At 37.3% G+C, this 26,020-nt stretch overlaps 2 protein-coding genes across 3 annotated transcripts; both read left to right on the forward strand.

The window, feature by feature from the left end:
• Nucleotides 1-2,850: 2,850 nt before the first annotated feature.
• Nucleotides 2,851-5,489, forward strand: LOC107759636 (transcription termination factor MTERF8, chloroplastic-like). Its single transcript, XM_016577617.2, has one exon. It carries the CDS (start codon nt 4,216-4,218, stop codon nt 5,314-5,316), a length of 1,101 nt encoding a protein of 366 aa, XP_016433103.1. The 5' UTR covers nt 2,851-4,215; the 3' UTR covers nt 5,317-5,489.
• A 153-nt stretch (nt 5,490-5,642) lies between these two features.
• On the forward strand, nt 5,643-14,318 carry LOC142170687 (uncharacterized). Of its 2 annotated transcripts, XR_012700044.1 has the most exons (3): nt 5,643-6,096; nt 13,530-13,617; nt 13,766-14,318. XR_012700044.1 is itself a non-coding variant. In XM_075232798.1 (2 exons), the coding sequence occupies exons 1-2, from the start codon at nt 5,709-5,711 to the stop codon at nt 13,562-13,564; spliced, it is 423 nt and encodes a 140-aa protein (XP_075088899.1). In that variant the 5' UTR covers nt 5,643-5,708; the 3' UTR covers nt 13,565-14,318. The 2 variants fall into 2 exon arrangements, 1 of the variants encoding a protein (XP_075088899.1); XM_075232798.1 differs by having other exon boundaries at nt 13,530-14,318.
• Nucleotides 14,319-26,020: the final 11,702 nt, after the last annotated feature.

The following is a 26,020-nucleotide window of genomic DNA, read 5'->3' on the forward strand; positions in this document are numbered from 1 at the left end:
AAAACTTTACTATAACATATAAACTTGTTACCAGATTATTGGGGCGATTTAGAAGGAGAAGATATTGGGGCTTGAGAAGGTGCTTTTATGATTTGAGCCCCACCGGAATTTAACACAAAAAATAAAAGAACTGCAATAGCAAATAATTTAGACATTTTGCAGTGCAATAAAATGAGAAAGAACTGAATAATGGCAGGAAAATTAGAAGGAGGAGAATAAATAAATTCTGATGTTTTGACTGATGATTAATGTGCGATGAACACGAAGGGAATGTTCGGGCAGATATATAGGAAGTGAAACTAAACGTTGCGTTTATTAGAAAATTTAAAAGTAAAGGGACCGTTGGTAGTCGCTGGCTCCCTTGCTACGGTCAACATCTGGTAATAAAGTGAGGAAGGTAAAATGAGGATGAAGAAGAAGAAGAAAGACGGGTAAATAGTTTGGGAGTATGGGTATGAGTAGTAAATAGTTTGGGTCTAAGCATTAAAAGGTAAATATTTTGGAATTAATTGGTATAAAGTGAGATTTTCTCATTAATAAAAGCGGCTGTTGGATATTTGGTTTTTAACTGGTTCCCTAAGTCCAACTTCATTGACTATCCCAGAAATTCATCGAAGATGTTTTTGTAACAAAAAAATTATTCAATTTTGACCAAGTATCGTAGAAAGTAACTAGCAGTTGCAACACCTTGTTATGGGTAAATATAGTTATCGACTTTATTTGATAATTAGATAACGTTAAGTGACCTTTTATTATAAAAATAATTGTCCAGGAGCTCGACAGATCAAACAGCGAATAAGAAAAAGAATGATTAATCTCCGAAACTTCGTACTGAAATTACTTTTAGAAGGTTCAGATCACGAAGAATTCCAGATAGGAGATGAAGGTCCAGGTGACACACAAAATATTTCAGACGAAGGAGGCCAAGAAATTTTCGCAAAAAAAAACAATGGGATAATTATGAATTTTTTATGATATCAAGATAGATACAAATCGCATATAATACGCTATAGGTGTGAGATCGGGTACAATAATAAGTTAGACAGAAATGAACCACTCAATTGAAGAAAAGGGAGAGAAAAAATTTGTATGTTGATCGCAATATATTTTAGTATTTATTTTGAGGGATATTTTCATATCAATATACTATTTGAAACACTATTATGAAAAAATGTTCATGTGTTGGTATTTATCCGACCTAAACATATTTTAGTTACAAAATATATACAATCCACTTTAAAAGACTCCCAATCCATTATTTGTGCCTTCAACCAAGGGATTTAATTACCCTTTTCCCTTTTTTCTCTCCTCTTTCCCCTCTTCTTTCTAGAATCTCTCTTTCTCCCTATATCTCGAGTAAAAAATTTCCCAACTAAATCTGCTAACTTCACCCATAGTGCACATTTACACCAATCCATATTCCTTTTTGTCCAAAAAAAAAAATTCTCTGTTTCTGAAACTAAATAGATGTAAATTTACTAACTTCACTACAAAAGCTGTTGAATCTTCACAAAAATACTTGCAGAGGTATACAACAAAAAGAATTAACGAAGTAATGTTTATACCGATGCTGAGAATTAGCTAAATTAAATAACTCTGCAGTCTTGTCACTGTGTGGCAGAGAAGGTATATTATTACCTTAAGTTGAGACTATATGCCACAATCTTTCTTACATTATTCTCATTTCTTATAATTCTTTGTTTGCCAACTTCAAAGTTTTGCACATGCAGAGGCATAATAAAGTTAATACTAGCTAATTCGTTTCTAAACAAATGATTTCAACTGTTCAATTATAACTTCAAACTCTAATACAAGAAAAGGGTATAGTCATTACTTGCATGTGCCACTTAGAATAGATAGGGTACAAGTTTTCTTTAGTTTTATGTTAAAAGTAAGGAGGAATTTGTCATTTTACACGTAAGAAATCTGAAAATAAAAATCAAATGATCTTTACAAGTTGTTTAAAAATAATTTATACATAGTAAAAATCAATTTCATACAATTAATTATATATTATACAACTAATCTACAACTTTCATACATTATTTCCACTCAGTTATATGCAACTACAATATCATACCACATAAATATAATTTTTACACAAATTTTATACAATATGTTTTTGTATATTTTGTATCTAATTTATACATAGTAAAACCAAATTTCATACAACTAATTATATATTATACAACTTATCTACAATTTTCATACATTATTTCTACTAAGTTATATACAACTACAATATCATACAACTTAAATACAATTTTTATACAATATTGTTCAACTTTCATACAATAGTTAAATAAATATATATATAAACAACAAAATACAATTTTTCTATAATTTTACTATAATTTCGTAAGTATAATGTATGTCATGTCTTCTTCTTCTTCTTCTTCTTCTAAAATTCAACCAAAATCAAGTCTAATCTTCATCAAAACACCCTCAAAATTGCTCAGTTGTTTGCAACAACACTCATCCAAACAAATAATGGTTTTTGAAAACCCAAATTCAAATTCAAATTCAAAGATTCAAAGCTTCGTAATGACCATCAATGGTGGAATTGCTGCTCTATTTTTCTTTGCTCTACATTACTGGAATTAGGGATTGAGAGATAGAGAGAGACATAGAGAGAGAGACGGAGAGAGAGCGCGCATGAAGGAGAGAGAATAAAGATGAGAAATAATTGATTCCTAATATAAAGTGATACTAATTTAATTCCTAAAGTGTATTTAAATGGTAAATTTGTATATAAGATGTAATTAAATTGAAACTTGAATAGGGAGAGTAATAAAGTTTTCAATAGTGTATAAGTATCTAAAAATTCCTTATTAGCTGTAAAAAAATTATGATTTACATTATCCTACTTAATACATCAAAATAACTTAGAAAGTTAAAAAGCGAAATACATAAATGATCCCTCCAAGTTGTCCACAACGGTCATTTGAACACCTAACTGACCTATTTATCAAGTAGACACCTCAAATTATTTTTTCAGTGTATCTCTTAAACCCTTCAAAGTGACATGGCAAAATGCATGTACTACACTCGCATTGAAGCAAGTGAAACTTTCAAAATTGTGTTTATTTCTTTTCTTTTTTAATTTAACTGGTGGAGCCCATTTTTCCTCACTCTTTCTCAAGTAAGAAGTTGCTTTCTTTGAGTGATTTTGTTGTAAGAAAGTTTAGAACCAGGCAACCAAGTATTGCCAGGGTTATCAAAACTTTGCCAAAGTGGTAGTGTTGAATTCGAACCATCTCTCAAGATTAAATTACCATCATCCCGGAGAACTGCTACCACATAATTGGACTTGTTTGAACTGATATTTGTGGACCAAATTGAAGTATTAGACCCATTAACCAGTACCAAATTACCATCTAAGATTTTTAGCTCTGCAGAGCTTTTATCAGAAATTGGTGTTCCCTGTTTGCAACCCAAACAGGAGTTTGTTCAGTCACTTTTTTGTACCATATGCCTGTGTAATAGTTGGAACTATTACCCGGTCTGAAGAATCCCATCACAATTAATGGAGCTCGCCGGAACAGATTTTCCGGCAAAAATTCTGCTAGCAAATAAGGTCAACGAACAACGACGCTACTGCCACTGTTACATCGGCTACTTCTAAAACCCGACTCAGAAGCAAAAACAACAGACCCTAAAAATTCGAAATTTTGCAGCAACATGGACGATAGACAGGGAGTGGTTCATGATTGTTGCCGGCGGTCATGGCTGTTGCCCGCGGTCATGGCTATTACCGGCGTCAATGGCTGTTTGGAAACGGTTGAAGGCACTTCGAGGAGGAAAGGGTCGTTTGGACAGATGCAGCGGCGCCTTGGAGAGGAGGTTGGGTGACTGGAATTCTTAGGGGGATTAGGGTCTGCTCTTGGTTGAAGAAGAAGAGGGGGTGGCTGGGAGGGGTCTAGGTCTCTAGGGTTTATTTATTATTATTGTTTTTTTTTGTTTTTGTTTTATAATAGGTGACAAATTTTTTAATTAAAATTACACGTGGCATTTTCTCATTGGCAAAATGTACACGGATTAAATGTCATCATTCTTTAGTTTTGAGTCAAAAAGAATCTAAACTAAAAATAGCACTTTTGACAATCCGAGAGAGAAAGAGAGAGGGAGCAAGATTACAGGAAACACAAGGCATCTATCTATAAAAGGAAGTATTTTTCTATTGTTGCAACGTTAATAGAAAAATAGCTAAACGATATGCTCATCAGTTTCAGAGGCAAAGCTGTAGCTGTATCCACATTTCAGGGTTTCAAATCCCGATTTGTCTATTCAACAAGCGCTACACCTGCCCCGACCCATTTCTTGGTGAAATACCTGGTTGATTCACTAGGATTTTCCAAACAAGAAGCAACCTCTACATCTTCCAAGGTAACTTCATTCAAAACCTTTAAGAATCCCGATTTAGTCCTCAATTTCTTCATACAAAGTGGTTTGGACAATACCCAGATTAAAAAAATAGTTTCTAGAGAACCCACATTGCTATTACGTGATGTTTCCAAATTCCAGTGCCTTATGGATCTTGGGTTATTCGGGTCCGACCTGGTGAATGTAATTGCTAAAGATATAACAATTTTTGATCGAGGTTTAGATACTCATTTGAGACCTACCATTGATTGTCTTAGGAAAACCTTGGGCACTGATGAAAATGTAGTTAAGGCTATAAAGAAAACTCCTTGGTTGCTTTCTTTTGGTTCTCATCATACTATTGAGGCTAATGTGTTATTGTTGAAAAAAGGTGGTGTTTCTGATGTGAAGCTAAAAACACTTGTGCTTAGAAATCCTAGGTATATTATCCAAAAGACTGAGTGGGTTAAGGATTTGTTGCATAGGATGGAGAAGGATTTCCGAGTTCCGCTTCACTCTCCTATTTTTCCTTACGGATTTCATACGTTAGCCTGTCAAAGGAAGTCTACATTGGAAAGAAAGATTGGAATTTTCAAGAGTTTTGGATGGTCTGATAATGATATACTCGAGATGTTCAGAAAGCTACCGCTTTGTTTTACTCAGTCAGAGGTTAGAATTAAGAAAGCATTGGACCTTTACATGAAGGAGCTTGGTTCCGGACCTGCTTACTTAGCTTCTCATCCTGCAATTTTGGTCTATAGTCTGGAAAAAAGGGTGATACCTCGGATGCAAGTCTTGAAAATTTTGGATGAAAAGAAGCTTAAGAGGAGAAAGTGGAGTCTTTATCCTGTGCTGATGTTAACAGAGTCAAAGTTCAGAGAGTATTTTGTGCTGCCCTACAAGGATCAGATACCTGATCTGTATGAACCACACATGAAAACTGTGGCTCCTTAACAGTTATGGTCAGTGTTAACAAGAGTCATTACTGTCCCAATAAAGCAAACATATCATTATAGTATTGTTTGTCATTTCAGTTTATTTTTCTTTCCAGTGACTATGCGTTTTCCGGAGAAAGGCACCAATATAAGTATCTCTAGTATTTGATAAACATCTAGCTAGCTCATAAACATCTCTCTTTATGTCTTAAATGCCTTACTTTATAAGAAAAAGTGTATCTCTTTATATCTTGTTGCTTTCGGTTCACATTTGGATTACTCAATGGTATACCTAGTTTTTTAGTTTTTTTTTTTAAAAAAATGAGAAAAAAACAAAACTTACTCAACTGCCATAAAAAACGGATGGTTTGCTTTTCTCTCTCGGTGCATGTTAGCTAACCTGCGCCAGCCATGGACAAGAGAGCTCGCATCCCATCCCAGAAGGCTCTAATGGCCAAGGAAATATCCACATCATATGGAATTGCTCAGCGAGGGCAGAAATCAAGTAATAGTAGCAAGGAATTAGCAAGGAAAACTCAGCCAAGTCCAAAAACCAATGAAACAGTAACCCTAAACAGAGAAACAGAGAAATCTCAACGAATATGGTCTGAGGTGTTACAAGCTTCACCAAGCGAGGACCAAGCAGCACCTACCAGTAGTGGCAAAAAATCATGGGCAGATGAGGTTGAAGAGGAGATGGAAACGCAGAAGAAGCAAGGATCAATCTGGGATGACTTCGACATAGCAAAAATCTCAAATGCAGGCTATAAATTGGAATATGTAGAACCTAAAACTCATGGTGAGTCCTCAATAATAGAAATTGAATTGGATGATATTAGTTCTGGAATTGAATATTGGGGAAAATCAGTAATATGTTATGTGCTAGGGGCACATCTGGCGCTGTGCATAATTTGGTAAATACCGAATTACCGTATTGAAACCGAAAATTTTGGTATTTGGTATTTGATATTATGGTATTCGGTATGGTATTTGGTTTAAGTTTTAAAAAAAATGGTATTAGGTATGGTATTTGGTATTTTAAAATAAAATATCGAAATATCGCTATCGTACTGAAATATATATTATATTACACAATACACATGTTATTAGTTATAACATAAATATAAGAAATCTAAAGGTTTACTTTCCTTTATTCTCTAAGTTCATCAATTAACTCTAAGCAAGTAACAAGACATTTCTAATGATCAAATTTATTCTTTTATGTACAATTTTTTCTCTCTGGGTTGGTATTTACTGGCTTTGGACAAAACTTTTAATTTGTCAACAAACGTTTTTAGTTTTGTACTTTCGAGTACAATAATTAAGAATATTACCATCTATGACTCTATGCACTAGTTAATATTCAAACCAAATAAACCGAACTGAATAAACCGAAAGCGAAATGAGAAAAATCAAACCATACCGAATTTAATTAGGTACGGTATTGGTATAGCATTTTAAGAAATGGAATACCGAAAATACCGAACCGAAATGTTTAAATATCGTACGGAACCGACCGATGAACACCCCTAAGCATATCCCCCATTCACAGTAATACAAGGGTACATCAAACGTTTGTAGGGGAAATATGGCATTGATAGAATTGCTATGCTTAAAAATGGAGTGATAGTGGTTTGATTTGAGACAGAGGTAGGGAAGCAAGAGGTGATTCAAGGTGGAATTTATCACTTTGATAACAAACCTTTCATTGTAAAAGCCTGGACACCAGAATTGGAATTCACCAAAGAGGAATTGCAAACAGTTCCTGTGAGAAAGCACGGGAGAAAATATTCTTGATTAATATTGACAATGATACAATGAGCCATATATATAACACATGTCCTACTCCTAATACATATGAGATTAGGGTTTTTACTACTATTTAACTATCAATCTTAAACTCCCCCTCAGGCTGGTGCATATAAATCATATGTACCGAGCTTGTTACATATGTAACTAATACGAGGACCAGTGAGAGACTTGGTGAAAATATCAGCAAGCTGATCATTCGACTTCACAAATTTTGTAGCAATATCTCCCAAGAGTGTCTTTTCTCTAACAAAGTGACAGTCAATCTCGATGTGTTTAGTTCTCTCGTGGAACACTGGATTTGACGCAATGTGAATAGCAGCTTGATTACCACACACAAGTCCCATCTGACTAATCTCACCAAATTTCAACTCTTTGAGCAACTGTTGTATCCAAATTAGCTCACATGTGGCCATAGCCATTGCTCGATATTCTGCTTATGCACTAGACCGAGCAACCACATTCTGTTTCTTGCTCTTCCAAGACACCAAATTTTCTCCTACTAAGACACAATATCCAGACGTAGAACGTCTACCAGAAAGTGATCCTGCCCAATCAGCATTTGAGTATCCAACGATCTGCTCATGGCCTCGATCCTCAAACAATAAACCTTTGCCTGGAGATGATTTTATATACCGAAGAATGCGAACAACTGCATCCCAATGACTATCACAGGGAGAATCCATAAACTGACTCACAACACTCACAGGAAAGAAAATGTCAGGTCTAGTCATTGTGAGGTAATTTAATTTACCAGCAAATGGCACAAGCAAAACCTAATGATAATAAAGAAAACGAACAAATCCAGGTGAACTCAGAACAAAGGAAGGAGGCAATAAGTACTAGAACTGATGGTAATAGACAGCGAATGGTGGGGAGACAAATAAGGAAGCAAAGACAAGGGGATATTGCAAGCTGGCAGACCCCATTGAGAGTAGGAAAGCCACAACAAAAGCAACAACAACAAGTTCAGAATTCAAATTCTTTTCAAGTCCTGCATAGCAAAGAGGTCAACATAACAGATAAGGAAGGGAAAAACACAAATGTGGGTGGCCAAACAATTATCCCCCGAGGATGATTAATATGCAAAGTTGGAATGTTCGGGGGCTTAACGCCCCTAATAAGCAAAATGAGGTGAAGCTCCTTTGCAATGAGGAAAGAGTAGGCTTTGACTGTGAAAAGCGGAAAATAGAGGGTTGGTAGGTCTACTTGAAACAAAAATAAAAAGCAATAGAATTGAGAAGTTAGCAAAAAACATGTTTGTGGGATGGAAGTACCTTACAAACCTAGAGTATCACTATAATGGTAGAATTTGGGTTACTTGGAGACCTGATTACTACAAGGTCACTCCTATGAGTATGCAACTCAAGTAATCAACTATGAAGTTCATTACATTCTCTTTCAAATGACATTTGAATTGTCTTATGTCTATGCATTGAATACCAGAGAAGAGAGGAATGAACTATGAGAGAAGTTAGTGACTCATAGCAGGAGATGTACAAGGCCTTGGATGGTTTTAGGGGACTTTAACTCAGTCCTCAAAGCAGGAGACAGAATAGGAGGAAACCCTGTGACCCGGGCAGAAGTGAAGGATTTCCACAGCTGTGTAGAAGAATGTGGCTTATTGGAGGTACCAGCACAAGGCAATAGGTACACTTGGAAAGACAAACATGAAGAACAAAGGATATTCTCAAAGATTGATTGGGTGTTCACTAATGGGGAATGGCTAGATGTAATGCCAGCATGTAGGGCCATATTTCTTCCAGAAGGAATTAGTGATTACCGTCCTGCAAAAGTGTCACTGATAGAGGAAAGAAGGAACTTCAAAAAATCATTTCAATTCTGTAACATGTGGGCTCAACATCCACAATTTAATGCTATAGTACAAGAAGGATGGACTGACTGAATTGAGGGCTGCAAAATGTATCAAGTAGTGAAAAGGCTAAAACAACTCAAGAAGAAATTGAAGGTTCTGAAGTCACAATATTCTTATGATATTGTGAGAGAAGCAGAAGAAGATATGAAGCTGCTTAAACAAAGTCAGTTGAAACTCTAAAGGGATCCTTCAAGTAAAGAGGTTCAGCACGCTGAATCCTTGGCTTATAAGAAGTTCAAACAGTCTTCACAGTTGGCAGAAATGTATCTACAACAAAGAAGTAAAGCTACATGGATCAAGTTAGGAAATGATAACACACGATATTTCTACTCAATTATAAAGCATAGGAAGCTGAAACAAGCTACAACTCAAATTAAGGATGATGTAGGCACATGGCAAACTGATCCAGGGGCTATTGCAAACTCATTTGTGTTACTACTCTGAACTACTAGGATTCTAAAAAATGGTCCTACTTTGTCTAGAGTGCAAGCTTTTACTAGGATTCTAAAAAATGGTCCTACTTTGTCTATTGCTCAATAGCTGGAGTTGCTAACGCCAGTTGTAGACACTGAAGTTAAAGAGGAAGTGTTCCATATTGATAGCAACAAGTGTCAAGGTCCAGATGGCATTGGAAGTGGTTTCTACAAGGCTGTTTGGCCTATAGTGGGGAAGGATATCACAAAGGTAGTAATAGAATTTTTTCACAATGGCAATTTTCTCAAGCAACTCAACTCAGCAATCATAGCTCTTATACCAAAGGCGGACAATCCAAAATTGGCCAGCCAATATCATGTTGCAATGTACTCCCTCTGTTCCAGTTTATGTAAACCTATTTTCTTTTTGGTCCGTTCAAAAAAGAATGATCCCTTTTCTAAATTTGGTAATAATTTAGCTTAAACTTACAATTCTAGCCTTAATGAGAAGCTTTTATAACCACACAAATACTTTGGGCCCCTTTTTGACTTGTTTAGGACCACAAATTCTAAAAGTCTTTATTTTTTCTTAAACTTCGTACCCAATCAAACAGGTTCAAATAAATTGGAACAGAGGGAGTACTATATAAGTGCATTTCCAAACTGCTATGCAACAGACTGAAGGGGGAAGTTGATCATTTAGTAGCAGAGAATCAGTCTGCATTTGTACAAGGGAGATCAATGTTGCACAATGTCTTAATATGTCATGACATTCTAAGTCATTATAACAGGAAGACAACTCCAAGATGTCTTATGAAGATAGATCTTAGGAAGGCATATGACATGGTGAGTTGGGAGTTCCTAGAAGAAGCACTGAGGGGCTTTGGGTTCCCAGACAAATTCACTCAGTGGATCATGGTGTGTGTCTACTCCAGTGTTTTCAGTTAAAGTAAATGGATACTTTGCAGGGAAGAGAGGGCTAAGGCATGGAGATCCTATCTCTCCACTTCTATGTGTGCTGGTCATGGAATATCTATCAAGGATGTTGAAGACAGTTAGCAGACTTCCTGATTTCAAATATCATCCAATGTGCAAAACATTGAAGCTGACTCATCTCATTTTTGCGGATGATTTCATGATCTTTTGTAAAGGAAATGAAAGCTCAGCTAAAAGGATTATGGAGGCAATAAATCATTTCAGCAGTGTAACAGGATTGACAGCAAATATGAATAAGTCTAGTATCTTCATGGCTGGAGCGGGTGATAATACCAAAAAGAAGTTGCTTGAAGTAACTGGTTTTGTGATAGGTCATTTTCCATAAGGTATCTTGGACTTCCCCTCTCCCCAAAGAAATGGAACAAGCTTGATTGTCACATGCTGGAAGGGAAAATAACTCAAAGGATCAGAGTCACCTATTCAAGGTTACTATCATATGCTGGCAGACTGCAAATTATTAATGCAGTGTTGTTTTCCATCCATAGCTTCTGGGGTGCAATATTCATATTACCTCAAAGTATACTTAAGGAGGTAGACCAGATATGCAGAGAATACTTAGGGGCCAGCACGGAGGAGAGAAAGAAACTATCCTTGGTTGCGTGGGAAAAGATCTGTTATCCTAAAAAGCTAGGAGGATTGAATATAAGGGTTGATGTAAAGAAGCCTTATGGGTGAAATGGGTACATGGGGTGTACAGGAAGGCAGAAACAAATGTTTGGACTCATCAGGCCCCGGCGGATAATAGCTGGTATTGGAGAAAGATAAATGGTCTGAGAATCAAAATGAAGAGCTGGTATGAGCAAGATAATTACAAGCTTACTAGAAGTGGTGAATACTCAATAACTAGTAGTTAACTTGCTCTCATTGGCGAACATCCTAAGTTGAAGATTGCAAACCTGATATGGACTTCAATAGCTCAACCCAAGCAAAGGTTTATAGTATGGTTTGCAGTGCATGGGAGGCTACTCACAAAGGAGAGATTACTCAAGTTGAAAGTCCCAGTGGAGGATAGCAGATGATGTTTATGTAATGCACACATGACAGAAACTAGCATCCACTTATTTGTGGAGTGTACATGGATCACAGCTCTCAGGCAAGAAGTAAATCAATGGACACACATAAAGACACCATCAGGAAATATCACACAGTCTTTGGACAGTATAAATAGGAAACATTGGAAGGTCTATAAGAAAAAATTGGCAGCTGCTATCAATGGAGCTGTGATTTACCACACATGGCGTGCAAGAAACTGGAAGATTTTCAGAGGCATTACTGTACTTAAAGAGGATGTAGTACAACAGATAAAGCAGGAGATCATGGAAAGAATACAGGTTACCAAGAATTCAAATAGAGCACGTAGATGTAGGAATTTAGTACAACAACTCCTATGTAATTAGAGCAAAGTGTAGCTAGTTTTTGCTTTCGTTAGAGGCCAAGTTTCTGATGTAAAAAGGGGGTGCTCTTTATTTGTAATATTTTTTGGAGTTAACCGGTGTTGTTTATGATGTGAAGCTAAAAACACTTGTGCTTAGAAATCCTAGGTATATTATCCAAAAGACTGAGTGGCTTAAGGGTCTGTTGCATAGGATGGAGAAGGATTTTCGAGTTCCGCTTCACTCTCCTATTTTTCCTTGCGGATTTCATACGTTAGCCTGTCAAAAAAAGTTCCACATTGGAAAGAAAGATTGGAATTTTCAAGAGTTTTGGATGGTCTAGTAATGATATACTCGAGATGTTCAAGAAGCTACCGCTTTGTTTTACTCAGTCAGTAGGTTAGAATTAAGAAAGCATTGAATCTTTACATGAAGGAGCTTGGTTCCTGACCTGCTTACTTAGCTTCTCATCCTGCAATTTTGGTCTATAGTCTGGAAAAAGGGTAGTACCTCGCATGCAAGTCCTGAAAATTTTGGATGTAAAGAAGCTTAAGAGGAGAAAGTGGGCTCTTTATCCCGTTCTGATGTTAGCAGAGTCAAAGTTCATAGACTATTTTGTGCTGCCCTACAAGGATCAGATACCTGATCTGTATGAACCACGCATGAAAACTGTGGCTCCTTAACAGTTATAGTCAGTGTTAACAAGAGTCATTTCTGTCCCAATAAATCAAACATATCACTACAGTATTGTTTGTCATTTCAACTTATTTTGCTTTCTACTGATTACATGTTTGGCACCAATCTAAGTATCTTTAGTTTTTGATAAACATCTAGGCTCTAGCTAACTCATAAATTTCTCTCTTTATGTCTTAAATGCCTTCATAAGAAAAATTGTCTCTCCTCATATCTTGTGGCTTTCAGTTCACAAATGGATTACTCAATGACATACCTAGTTTGTTAATTTTGAAAAAAGACAACAAAAAAATGGGAGGTACTATATTTCCATTAAGTAGAAAAGTAAGTGAATTAACTATTGTAGGAATTACTATTTTACCAAGATGATATATGCCAGGTTTCAGGACATAATGCGCAGAGTGGTCAACTCCTTTGGCGCTTCTTGATTGTAACTTGGGCATGTTCTTCTGTGGAGTTTATGTCTTTGCTTAGATTAGTGAGGCGCTTTTAGAAAAGAAATTTGCATTTTCAGGAGTTAATTAGGATATAATTACCATGGTTCAGAATGTACCTTGTTGTTTAACTCTCTCAGGCTACAATCAAGAGGAAGTAAGATTTTCTTATGAAGGATTTGGGATTAAAATCGTAGAGCTTGGGTTTTTCTTCCCTTTTATCATAAAATTTTGGACGAGAAGTTGGGTATGAGAGAACATTGTCACTATCAAGTTCTCTGGTTAAGTGAATAAAAGTTTGTAGAGCAATCTGTGCTGCCTTACAGCAATCAGATTCCCAATTTGTATCTCACACAAGAAAATAGTGAGAAAATCGTATTTTGAGGAACATTTTTTTTGCTATTAGATGCAAAAATTTATATCTTTGTCTTCACATTCATTTTGGTTGTTGAATATTTTTGCTGGAATTCATCTCTTCAATTCTGAATAATGCATATATGTAGTCAAGAGATTAGTGGAAAAGCATTTTCACATGTAAGTCAATGATCTTTTGAGTTTGCCTGATAGTTATACATATCATATAATCAAGAAACAACTTTTGAAAAACGACTCGTTTGTGTTGTTTTTTTGTTTCTCAGTTTCTTTGCAGTTGTTCCAGACTTCCAATGGCTAACTCCACATCGTTGGTAAACTGTCAGCCTCCTTCTTGTAATATTTTAAGCTAGTGTAAGTATCAACCCTTTGCTATATCACTATATCTCATACTTCTCATTGTTTTGAATAATTTAATATTGCCATAATCCCAAAGATGCATGTTTCAGTATCTACTTCTTCAGATAATCTGATCCACTTATCCAAATTCACTTTGTACAAGGCTCTCGCATTGTGAAATCTGTCAAAGATGATATTTTTCCTTGATGAAGACCTAATGGCCATCTAAAGGATTTGTGTGCTTGCACCTTTCCATGCCGACATCTTTCCCAAGAATCCAAAGAGGACTAAAATTCTCATACAGTAACTTGAGCACCATGGAATTGCTTGTTCTGTACTACACTTTGGCTAACAGTTTGGTGCCTAGGTATGAGGTCATTAACAGATTCAGTTGCGTCTCTGCACTGAATGTGCTTTTATCTGAATCAAAGTTCAGTGTGAAATTCATTCTTTTCCCAGAGAAAGAAGATGTTTGGTCAGGTCAATTGGTCATCTGGCCCATTACAAATTTGTTTTATGCCAAATATCCCAAAAGAACTGAATATGAAATGCAAGAGATCTATTTTCTTCTATTCAAACTGTATAGAGTTATGTTAAACCATTTTCGCTCATATTATATGTGGAGCCATTTGAAATCATCATACTTGTATCGATTAATCTGTCTATACTTTCATCTATCACGGTAGGGTTGTCTTTTGGATTCTATACTGCTATATACTGACGTTGTTCAAGATGTCTTTTTGAACTAAAGGTACCATATTTATGTGGAAAATATCATATTTTGACTCCAGATAGCAATGTGTTCTAGCTCTGTACAGCAAAAGGCATGTTCAAATTTTGCAAATTACACCATGGGTCTCACCAGTCAGCAAATTCCTTGGCTAGTCACCACGGGGGGCGGATTTTGGGGGATGGGGGAGGAGGGTGTCCACCAGAACCTCCTTCACCGAAAAATTATATTGTGTATATAAGACAAAATCTGTTTTTTACCTCTATATATTATGTTCTGAATCCCCTTGACATAGCCCAAAAGCAGTGGTCAAGGGGGTTCAAAACCTTTGCTAGGTCATTGGTTCCATCTCACTAGATACAACCTTTTTAACATTTTTCTTTTTTGAACCCCCTGAGCAGAAATTCTTTCTCCGCCAGTGGTCGCCACAAAGTATTTTTTCTGCAAGAGCCTTAACGGAGAACAACATAGGTCCCTCCTTAACATTACTTCTGAATATGCAATTATTTTCGTCTTGTTATAGTTATTCAAAGGTAGCTCTGGCTATTTCTTTGCTTTAGTAAAAGAGAATGAGCGATGCCTCGTGAGCATCTTTAACCATAATGCTCTCTCTTTAGCTTTCTTAGATCCCGGCCTAAAAGAACAGTTTCTTCAGTATTCATTTGATCTCTTCAGCATTTCAAAAGAAAGTATTATTTCTTTCTTCTATACAACAACAACCACCTAGTGAAATTTCATATGTGCTGTCTGGGGAGGGTAATGTACGTAGTCTTTATCCCTACCTTGAGAAAATAGAGATGTTGTTTCCGATAGATCCTCGGCTTAGAAAGGATACAAAAGTAAAGCAGATAAAAGGCTCAGGAAAGGTAAAAGCAAGAAATAACAACAAGCAACATTACCAGCAAGGCAAATAGAAAATTAAAATGCAAGAATCAACAAGTAATAGCATAAATCCGAGAACAAGAAATACAAGACTAAAACTAAATAGTGCGCTAGATCTACGGGTATGAAGAAGAAGGTGCTCGGCTACTTAACCTTCTATCCTAATTCTCGACCTCCACACCTTCCTATCAAGGGTCATGTCCTCGATAAGTTGGAGCATCGCCATGTCTTGCCTAATCACCTCTCCCCAATACTTTTTCGGTCTACCCCTACCTCTCCTTAGGCTCTCCATGACCAACCTCTAAACCTCCTTACCGGGGTATCATCGCCTCTCCTTTTGACATGTTTGAACCATCTAAGTCTCACTTCTCGCATCTTGTCCTCCACCGGAGTCACTCCCATCTTGTCCCGAATAACTTTATTCCTAATCCTATCCAGCCTGGTGTGCCTGCACATCCATATCAATATCCTCATTTTAGCCACTTTCATCTTCTGGATATAGGAGTTTTTGACTAGCCAACACTCAGCCTCATACAACATAGTCGGTTGGACCATCACTCTGTAGAACTTACCTTTAAATTTTGGTAGCACATTCTTATCACATAAAACACCGGAAGCGAGCCTCCATTTCATCTACCCCGCCCCAATACGATGTGTGACATCATCATCAATCTCCCTGTTCCCCTGTATAATTGACCCAAGGTACTTGAAACTATTTCTCCTAAGGATGACTTGTGAATCCAACCTCACATCTCCGTCAACTTCCTGATCCGCACCACTGAACTCGCACTTCAGATATTTTGTCTTGGTCCTGCTCAACTTGAACCCTTTGGACTCTAGGGTCTGCCTCCATTTCTCTAGCCTTGCGTTAACACCGACTCGCGTCTCATCAATTAGAACAATGTCATCTGCGAATAACATGCACTACAACACCTCTCCTTGAATGTAGCGCGTCAACACGTCCATAGCCAATGCTATTTCTTTCTTCTATCTCATTCTGGATTTCATCTTGTACCATAGTTTTTTGCTAATCTAATAATTTAAAAGATATTGCAGTTTTGTTCTTGAGTTCTACGTTCACCACTGATAAACGTCTGAAGTAATTTACTGAAACCTATAAGCTTCAGCCTTATTATCTGTGGTGCCAGTATGGAAGTCACATAACTAAGTTCTGGCAGAAATAGAAACACAAGAGAAATAATTTAATACCCCTGACTATTCTACAAATTGGCCGGTTATATGATTTGACCCTATGACATCTACTTGCTAAAAAAAAATATGACATCTTGTTTTTAGGAGACCCACGTTCTATGCGCTTCTTTTATAATACATAAGAATCCAAGCTACATGGTGTGACAAGTTTCATTTTATGAGTGTAACTTGATTGATTGTATAAAAGAATGTTTACATCAGGAGGTTACATAAAAGATAAACTATTCATAAAGTAAGATTAGTAACGTGAAAAATAAGGCGAGTTATCTGATCAAATATAAATATATATTGATACATTTAAAAAAAATCGGCCCCGACTAAAAGTTAAATCCTAATTTACATTGTCAAATTGTACATTTTGTTATAAATATATTATATTATGGATGTTCATTTAGTACTCCGTTGTAAATAAGTTTCCTGAAGAAGTTTATCTATATGAGACTTCGCCGTAAATATGTTTATCTATTTAGTACTCTATTGGAAATAAGCCTTCTGAAGAAGCTTATCACTTCGGTACTCGGTTATGGATAAATATTACCCACGGTTGAAGATTATCCATACTGGGTACAATAAGCTTATCCTTTCGATACTCCGTTATGGATAAACATTATCCCCGGTAGAAGTTTATCCATGCCTGCTACAATAAGCTTATACTTTCGATACTCCGTTATGGATAAACATTATCCCCGGTAGAAGATTATCCATGCCTGGTACAATAAGCTTATCCTTTCGGTACTCCGTTATGGATAAATATTATCCCCAGTTAAAGATTATCTATATCTGGTACAGTAGCAACTTACACAACAACTTCCTTTCTTCTATAAATAGAGGAAATTTCAGTTTATTATGTATATAACTTTGAAGTTGAATAATATATCAGTTTCTCTCTATACTTGTCTTTAATTTATAGTCTTTATTTTATAACACGTTATCAACACGAGACTCTGCCAACTCGAGCAAATATTTTGAAAGTATCAGAAGTACGAACTTTTTTTCAAAATAACGTCAAATCTCTCTAAACATGAATTTGTAACCCTGGATATATCAGGAAAATGCTACATGTCTTGGGTACTTGATGCTGAAATTCATCTTGATGCGATAGGTCTAGCAGACACCATCAAGGATAAAAATCAGGCATCAAACCAAGACCGTGTCAAAGCAATGATATTCCTACGCCATCACCTTGATGAGAGCCTGAAAATGGAATACCTCACTATTAAAGATCTAGTCATACTGTGGAATAATTTAAAAGATAGATATGACCACCTGAAGATGGTCGTTTTTCCACAGGCACGATATGATTGGACTCATCTAAGGCTACAAGATTTTAAATTTATAAGTGAGTATAATTCTGCTATGTTCAGAATTATTTCCCAATTGAAATTATGTGGTGATAATATTACTGATCATGATATGTTGGAGAAAACTTTCACCACTTTTCATGCCTCGAATATGCTCCTGCAGCAGCAATATCGAGAGATGGAATTCAAAAAGTATTCTGAACTTATCTCACATCTTCTTGTAGCTGAGCAACATAATGGGCTATTAATGAAAAACCATGAAAACTGACCTACTTGTTCTTGTCGATTCACTGAAGTGAATGAGACGAACTTCCACCAAGCTAACCGTGGAAGGGGTCGTGGCCCCAGTCGTGGTCATGGTCGTGGACAGAGAAGAAACTTTAATCATGGTAATAATAATGCACCAAAGAACCCTCCTTACCACCAGCAGTGGAAAAGAAAGGAACAAAAGCATGAAGCGGTGCAAGCACCAAATGTAGAAAATGCATGCTATAGATGTGGAGGAAAAGAGCATTTGTCACGTACCTATCGTATGTCAAAGCACCTGGTTGAGCTTTATCAAGCTTTCCTGAAGAAGACAAAGAAAAATGCTGAAGCAAATTTTATTTCTGAAGATAATTTAGACTTCATATATTTAGATGTAGCTGATTACTTTGCACTCCCAGCAGGAGAAACAAGTCATGCAATCGGTGGTGAATATGTAGAAATGTAAATATTTTAATTTTTGTTGTTTGTAATAGATAGTATGGTTATGTAATTGTTGTACATAAATAAAAATTATACTTTAATAATGATGTTTACTATAATATATTTTATTTATGTCATTTTGAAGAATATGGATAATTCTCAAATTATGTTTGGATCAAAGATAAATCATAAAGTTATTTGTGTAATTGATAGTGGAACAACTCATGCCATATTCAAGGATCAAAAATACTTTTCTTATTTGCATAAGGAAAAAGCAAATATTTCAATAATTTCTGGTAATATAAGTTTGATTGAAGGCTCCGAAAGAGCAAATATATTCCTGTCTAAGGGAACAAAACTTATTATAGACAATGCATTTTTTCCCCAAGTCCCGAAGAAACTTGTTGAGTTTTATAGATATCCGCCGAAATGGGTATCATATTGAGACAATAGATGAAATGAATGCAGAATATCTTTGTATTACAAAGAATATTTCTGGCTAGAAATGCATTGTAGAAAAGTTACCGACTTTATCTTCTAGCTTATACTATTCAAAAATTAGTACCACTGAATCACACTCTATCGTAAACTAGAAGTTTACGGATTCAAATACTTTTGTGATTTGGCATGGCCGTTTGGGCCATCATAGATCAATAATGATGAGACAAATTACTGAAAATTCAAGTGGGCATCCATTAAAGAACCTGAAGATTCTTACAAATGATGAATTTTCTTGTGATGCTTGTTATCAAGACAAAATGATCAGTAGACCATCACCAATGAAGATTGGCATTGAATCCCATGCCTTTCTAGAGCGTATACATGGGGATATATGTGGATCTATTCACCCACCAAGTGGGTTGTTTAGACATTTTATGGTCCTAATAGATGCATCTTCAAGATGGTCTCATGTGTGCCTACTATCATCTCGTAACCTGACCCCAAATCGGCCCGGTAGTGATGGCGCCTCTCGTGAAGACAAGGCCAGCCGACACAACACTCATAGTAACCCTTTAATCATTAAGAGTCATTTTTAAATCTTTAATTAAACAATATTTCATAATATAAGTTTACATGAACAGTGCGAAAATAATATACAAGCCCGACATCGGGGTGTCACTAGCCATGAGCATCTACCAAAGTCTGAATACAACAAGAGCAAAAATGTACTAAGTACGGAAATGAAAGTGAGAAGGAAGAAGCGGTGCTGCGAACGTCGTGCAGCCACCTTGCTATCTCTGATGACTCCGCGTCTGAGCAACCAGCACCCGCTACCGGGTTCCGAAATACCTGAATCTGCACACGAGGTACAGGGAGTAATGTGAGTATTCCAACCCAGTAAGTAATAAGAGTAAATAAAGACTGAGCAGTAGGAAACAATGAATCCACATTTACGTTAGGCTCAATAAGCACAACAGGCTTCCAAATCATAATACGAGTCAATCTTCCCATTTAAAATCCAGCTTTTAGTAAAATCATTTGAAATACCTTCCAACAGTTTTAGTAGGGGTTCAATACCATTTATAAATGAAGAGATGAAAACCATAATCCGCCCCTTGGGCAAAACATAATTCGTAAACAACCCCTCGGGCAAAACATAGTTCGTAAACACCTCATAACAAGAAGATCTCAGTGGAAATAACAAAAGCCAAATCAGTGATTAAGTTATGAACATCTCATAAACCCTAGCTTAAATGAAAGTTGTTTAAAAATCATTTATTCAATGTTTTCGACAGAGGCTCAGTGTAAAGATGAGCGAAAGCAGTCAATAATTCAACATATTCGATAGAAACTCACTTAAAGGGAGTGAAAATCAATAAGTTCATAACGAGGCCCCTCAGGCAAACATTACTCATGTGCATATATATATCTATCGCCCATCGGGCTAGCCTCTCAGTCACTCGCGACTCAATTCTTACTAATCAGTACTCACACTCAGCACTTACGCTCAATAGGTACCATATAGTAACCGCTGCGGCGTGCAACCCGATCCATATATCCATATATCGTTGCGGCGTGCAGCCCGATCCATATATCTCGTCGACGGTGCTCACTGGGGGTGTACAGACTCCGGAGGGGCTCCTATAGCCTAAAGCGCTATATCGCTGCGGCGTGCAGCCCGATCCATATAAGTATTACTGGGGCGTGCAACCCGATCCATATATATATATATATATATTGCTACGGCATGCAGCCCGATTCATAGATATATAATCCTCATAACTAGGCCCTCGGCCTCTCTCAGTCATTAACCTCACCATCAGACTCTCAGTCTATATCAGTCATCAATCTCACAATCAGACCCTCGGTCTATCTCAGTCATCATCTCACGATCACTTGTACCATCAGTAAAACAGGGGACTCAGCCCAAAATAGTTTCCCCATTTTTAAGAATATAGTGATAAAGCCAAATTTGAGAAATAAACAGGTAAAACATAACTGAGGATATACTTTCAAACAAATAGAGTAAGGAAAGATAGTAAAAATGCCCCTAAGGGTCTCAACAAGTCTGCACAAGGCCCCAATCATGGCATACTGCCCAAAATATAATAACATCAAACAATTAACTATCAATTACGCATTAAATAATCGTTCGGGATGGACTAGGTCACAAATCCCTAGCGGTTCTCTACCCCATGCTCGTCATCTAGCGTGTAAGTTACCTCAAAGTAACACAACGATGTGTAATCCGAGGTTTCAAACCCTCAGGACAGTATTTACAATCATTAATTACCTCAAACTGGCGAAATCTCTAGCTCGTGACACCTTTGCCCCTCAAATTGGCCTCCACGCGCGTCGAATCTATCCAAAATTAGAACGAATACATCACAATATGCTAAGGGAACAAAGCCTAAGCGAAAACAATTAAGATCGGGCACAAATCCCGAAATTACCAAAACCCGAGCCCCGGGCCCACTTATCGAAACTGGACAAACTTTATACCAAAATGTCCTTCATCATCTCACGAGTCCGTACATATAAAGAACTCGAAAATCGGAGTTTGTTTGACTCCTCAAATCATCTCTAGAAGGTCTCATAATCTCAAGCCCTAACTCCACTTTTTTCTACTGATTTTCATGTCTAAATCCATGTAAGATCACATATTTAACTCAAAAATAGGAAGAAATCAATTACCTAGTGTTGCTTGGTGAAAATACCTCCTTGAGCTCTCCAAAATCGTCCAAGCCAAATGAAAGGAATGAAAGAAATGAGCTAAAACTCGTGTTTAAAACAATCTGCCCAGACTTCATCGAGTTGTACATTGCGTTGTACAGGTTGTACATCCTCTTAACATTTTCCCTTGCTGTACACCTTCTGCTAAATCGCCCAGAACCCCTTGTGAAAATATCCAAATGACAAACGGTTTAAAGATTTAGAAACTAGACTCGAAGATCTTTCATTTTATAGGTTGTACACCATATAACTCTTTATATATTACGAGATATGAGCTTCTAAAATGCATCAGAAAATTCTGTCGAAATTGCTCCACCAGCCATTTTCGATCCATAATAACTTTCTGAGATAATATCCAAATCATGAATAGTTTAACTTTCTGGTAACTACAATTCAAGAGCTACAACTTTTGTGTTTTACAATTTTTCTGATTCCTTATAGATTGAATGATATGAGCTTCCAAACTGGACTCCTCCCAGAAATTTTCTGGTGCACAGCTGAAGCTAAAAAATAATCTGCAATTTTTCCAAAGATGAAATAGTCCGTTTAACCACCCAAAACTCACCCGAAACCACTGGGACCTCAACCAAACATGCCAACATATCCCACAACATCATTCAAACTTGTTCCAACCTTCGGAACGCTCAAAACAACATCACAACACCAAATTCGCATCGGATTCAATGCTAAGAATTTCAAAATCTTCTAAATTACTTTTTTGATAAAAAACCCAACCAAACCACGTCCGAATGACATTAAATTTTGCACATACATCCCAAATGACACAACGGAACTACTGCAACTCTCGGAATTCCATTCCGACCCCTATATCAAAATCTCACCTATCAACCGGAAAACACCAAAAATATCAACTTTGCCAATTCAAGCCTAAATTTACTACGAACCTCCAAAACTCCTTCCGATTACGCTCCTAAGTCATAAATCACCTCCCAAAGCTAACCAAACCATCAGAACTCACATCCGAGCCCTCTAACACATAAGTCAATATCTGGTTGACTTTTCCAACTTAAGCTTCCTTAAAAGAGACTAAGTGTGTCAAACCTTACAAAAATCATTCCGGAATGACTTCAAATTTTGCACACAAGTCACATTCGATATTACAGACCTATTCTAACTTCCGAAATTGGAATCCGACCCCGATATCAAAAAGTCAACACTCGAAGAAACTTCTCAAAAACCTTCAATTTTCTAACTTTAGCCAAATGACTCCAAAATGATCCACGGACCTCCGAATTTACTTCCGTTCGCGCTCCCAACACCAGAATCACCTTACAGAGCTATTCCCAGACTCGAAATACCAAACGGACATCGATAACACTGATATGCACTTCAACCCAAACTTATGAAATTCTTTCAAAAATGCCAACTTCCACAATAGGTGCCGAAACGTTCCCGGGACTTCCAAAACCCGATCCGGACATATTCCCAAGTCCGAAATCATCATACGAACCTGCTGGAACCTTCGAATCCAGATTCCAAGGTCGTTCACTCAAAAATTCAATCTTAGTCAATTCGTTCAACTTAAAGCTTCCGAAATGAGAATTCTTTCTCCAAATCAACTCCGAATTTCCCGGATTTCAATTCCAACCACGCGTACAAGTCTTAATACCTGAAGTGAAGCTGCTCTTGGCCTCAAACTGTTGAACGACGCGCTAAAGCTCAAAACGACCGTTCGGGTCGTTACATTCTCTCCCACTTAAACATACGTTCGTCCTCGAACATGCTAAGAACTACTCTGGAGTTATCTGAAATCACTGTTTAATACCTCGTGCACCTGCCCGTGCTACCACAACCCAGTTGAGTACACTTGCTCGAACAATTCTAAAGATATCCTCTTTTATTTAGGAAGATGGGCCTTAGAACCAGGTATTCAACATCCGAAATCCTCTGCCAGGCCTATTTCCAATATATAAACACCTTATCAACTACCACACGATGTGCCAAAACATGACTGCATACATTTGCCGAATTAGCACCATGCACCGCATAATTCATCATCTAACCACAATGACACTCCCTGAACCTTAATAGCCAAAATTCCATGAATCCGATACTCCCAGTGCACCTTATGATATATATATACATACATCCTGCTATAATGCTGGCGATACCACCACAACGGAGGAAATATGTAGAAATTTCTAACCAACTACAGAGCTAACAAAACATTGAATCTTTCCTCTCGACTAAAATCATTATCTCATTACGAACCAAATAATGGTAATTGTCCTGTAATATACTTCTACATAGTCTTATCGCACCGATCCCTGATACCATAATTTTGTCTCGCTAGTATGAACTGCTCAGGCAATAAGTCACCCAAGGCATGACCAACAGTCTCACATGATGCCACAACGCGTCAATAGGCCTCAACTCGAACATGATGCATAATGAAATGACTCAGGAAGGGACTACTCAACTTACGCAACTAACATGGATTTCCTTAGAAAATAGGAAGCAAAACACAAGAAAAATATATATAGGAGCCTTACTCAACATCACCCTGTTGCGGCATGCAGCCCAATACAAATAACATACTCGTGGTGGCGTGCCACCCGATCCCATCATAAAATTCACATAAGGAGATATACACGGAGCTGAATTTCTCACCATTTCAATTTACCGAATATCGGTCACAAGCAAGCTAAGCGCATAATACCATCCTGGGGAGACCGATAGAGCTATACGCTACAAAACTCTAGCACAACTGAGGTGCGATATATATACTCTGAATCCCAAGAGCTCTCCTTCTCACATAACATCATCACTACACAGAGACTCAACACACAGGGATCTATCGAGCCGTTTCACAACTCACACGGCACAATCATAATATACATGAATTTGACGACGACAGAACAACATCTGATATTCCAACACCCCCCTTGAGGAACGCTATACTGAAACTAACACATCTAACTCACATGGGCCCCATAAGTCTGTTTACATCCTTTCACACACTTCAAGCCGATTCCGCTCACACTGAACTAGGCTAATAGCTTTACCTGGGTCCATAATAACCCGCTTCCTCTTATAACACACAAGGACAACCATCATAGCCGGGACAAACACATAAGAACTTCATATCTCTTCCGAGCCACAAACAACTATGTACTCAACTAACCAAGAACTTTCCATTGATCCCATCTAGAAGAAAATCGCTACACATTCCATGCTCCTCACGCTCGTAGAAAACACACATCTCTAACCGTGGCAGAGACCATCAAGAACTCTCCGAACTCCATTTCACAAACTAAACTGTCAGGACTGAATCCTTCTAACTCAACCAAGCTACGCAGGTCACTAAAACTCAAAAGTATTGTCGCGAAACACATGTAGAAACTCTTTACCTCATAAGCACCCAAAGAACTCATCACATCATTTCCCATGCCGAGCTGACCTACTACTAAGCTATCCCATCTATACAAGTTCCTCTGAATTTACCTTCAACTTAATACTTGTTCCTGCTATCACATCACAATCCTCGACCCAAAATTGCCACACGAGACCCAAGCATAAAGCCACACTATCTAAGGCTCATAAGTCGCTGAATACTTCCTTAAATGTTCCCAAAAACACCACATTCAAAATACCTACCTCGACGAGACTTCCTGCGAATCCGGAACCATTACCTTCCTAACCCTGATATATATAGAATCCCATAATTGATATATAAATGACACAAGTCTTGACACCCTCCAATGTAACCCTCAGTTTTTAGCTGAATCATACACTTGAAAATTTCCAATTTTTACACGTACAATCTCGAACACATTCGAATCATTCTCGAGAGTCATTAACTCTACTCAAACTGCAATTAGCCTGATCATACGAACCGAACAACCTGTGCCTCATTAGCATTTCTGACACTGCAGCATATAACCTTACCTTAGTCAAAAATTTTCCTTTACTCAAGCCATCCTCGGGCTCAATCTCCGCAAACCAGAACTGATTCACCACACGCCTCAAACCAGAACCAACATAGCACATAACTGTGCAATCAACTAATCAATAGCAAACTCCCCCACTTGGCTCGAAGCCATAGATCAAAACACAGACAATAACTCATAACACATATACTTTATTGTTGCCATAATACCATAGTGAGATTAACTCAACCCTTCATAAGATTGTGGAACACATACCATCTGGTATTTCATATCTTTCGCAAATCTCGCATTCACCCTCGTATCAGCTAAATCCACTCTCTTGAGCGACCCAAAATTTAGATTTCAACACGTATATTTCACTTGTAAATGAGATCTTCTAACAGACAACATAAGGATCATACCACTTCAGAACACTCCGCAGGAGATAACCCACCTGCTTCGCCTCAATCTAACATTTTTGTATACCTTCTACCGTCATACACATTACGCAGTCACTTAGTTTTCCTAATTCTGTACTCATA

Source organism: Nicotiana tabacum, chromosome 16 (assembly GCF_000715075.1).
Source record: "Nicotiana tabacum cultivar K326 chromosome 16, ASM71507v2, whole genome shotgun sequence".
Lineage (NCBI taxonomy): Eukaryota > Viridiplantae > Streptophyta > Magnoliopsida > Solanales > Solanaceae > Nicotiana > Nicotiana tabacum.

Bases quoted from the DNA above. Each gene is read 5' to 3' on its own strand.
- LOC142170687 (XM_075232798.1), top strand. From the start codon at position 5,709: ATGGACAAGAGAGCTCGCATCCCATCCCAGAAGGCTCTAATGGCCAAG. The intron at 6,097-13,529 runs GTGAGTCCTCAA...TTTGTTTCTCAG, and splicing joins TGTAGAACCTAAAACTCATG to TTTCTTTGCAGTTGTTCCAG.
- LOC107759636 (XM_016577617.2), top strand. From the start codon at position 4,216: ATGCTCATCAGTTTCAGAGGCAAAGCTGTAGCTGTATCCACATTTCAG.